Below are 1568 nucleotides of genomic sequence, written 5' to 3' on the forward strand. Positions count from 1 at the left end.
ACATAAGATTACGTATTCCTGCCAAATAAATTACTAAAAATATTAATAAATGGAGTAAGGTCCGAGTGTGATAAAATTAAACTCAAATAGTAATATTTTATACTATTTTTATTGTACAAAATCTTACTATTTGAGTTTAAATTGACTGTACTATAAAAATAGTACAAAATATTACTAATTGAGTTTAATTTGACTCCACCTGGACCATATTCCATTTATTAGTACACACGGTCAATAAGAAATCTTCCAGTAAAAATATTAATGATAAGAAATTATGTTATTAATGATAAAAATGAACTAATCAAATGATGTGTGTGAGGGTGTGTGTGTGTGCGCGCGTGCACGTGCACACATATACACGTGTTGTATGAATGATTAAATAAATCTTGAAATGTTTATGATCCTTATTTCATGGTTTTTATTTTATTTTAGCATTTAAAGTTGGCCAAGCAGCTGTGGCAGGAGGTGCATTATGTGGAATTGGGGCTCTATGTTACTATGGTCTTGGTTTAGCCAAAAAACCTGGCATTATAGACCAGTCCATGTTAGTATTTAACTTTGTATAATTTTAACTTATATTTCTTATCAGGTAATACATTTTTTTTGGTTGTCATACTTTTAAAATATTAACTACCTATCTTAAAACTAAAGTATAAGTTTAAATAAATAAATAGAAGGATGATGGTCCAGGTGTGGTCAAAAGAACTCAAATACTAATTAAACTATTTATTGTGAGTCTATGTTTCATCTCATGTTTCAGGGTTTCACCAGAGCTAAAAAAGATACAAACAAAAAAAATAATGTAACAAAGTATTATCAATCAAAAGTAAACTAAGTTGTGGCCTACCATGATTTCAGATATATGAAAATTTATTTAAAAATGGGCAAAGTAAATTAAAGAAAACAAAAAAAAGATTTACTGTAAAAATTATAAATAAACAAGAATTACAGTAAGGTATTAGACAAAATATAACTGAAACTAAACTTAATAAAATTATATTATATAAATAAACTACAGTAAATATAACCTAAAATATAATTAATGTGCATTCGATCTTTTTTTTCTTTGAATATTTTCCACTAAATTAATTGACTTTTGCACTGTATTAAAAGTAATTACAGGTGATTGCGTGTGCATTTTAGATCTGTTTCAAACCCCTGGAACATTATATAGGGGTTTTGGGAGATACCATATATCTAATATCAGACATCACATATGTATCCTATACTTCCTAGAGAAACAATTTCACATCACATTATTTTTTTACTCACTGGGAGTGGTAGATTTCAAGCTTATTCTGTGACTGTCCTTAACCTATTTAATATGAACTTAATGTTAGTTAAACAATAAGGTTCTGGCTATAACGGTTGTTATAAAAGTGGACAATATATATATATTGTAATATGCTCCTTTTGTAGTAAATAGTATATTTTGATATATAAATGGTTTTAATATGTTTTATTTTATGTATCATTTTAATATTCATTGTTTTGTTTATCCAAAAAGCAAACTAACCAAGTTTCATTGTTTATAATAACTTCGTGATGCCAAACAAAGCCAAGATGGC

The 1568-nt window shown here is 27.2% G+C and overlaps 1 protein-coding gene across 2 annotated transcripts in view; it reads left to right on the forward strand.

The window, feature by feature from the left end:
* The window catches only part of LOC106686155 (growth hormone-inducible transmembrane protein), a 17368-nt gene that overhangs the window by 6339 nt on the left and 9461 nt on the right, over nt 1-1568 (forward strand). For both annotated transcript variants that reach the window (XM_014429319.3, XM_014429327.3), the window contains exon 3: nt 433-544. In XM_014429319.3, coding sequence (XP_014284805.1) covers nt 433-544 — 112 coding nt within the window. The remainder of the gene's footprint in view (nt 1-432; nt 545-1568) is intronic.

Source organism: Halyomorpha halys, unplaced genomic scaffold, assembly GCF_000696795.3.
Source record: "Halyomorpha halys isolate HHAL.00 unplaced genomic scaffold, Hhal_1.1 Scaffold34.1, whole genome shotgun sequence".
NCBI lineage: Eukaryota > Metazoa > Arthropoda > Insecta > Hemiptera > Pentatomidae > Halyomorpha > Halyomorpha halys.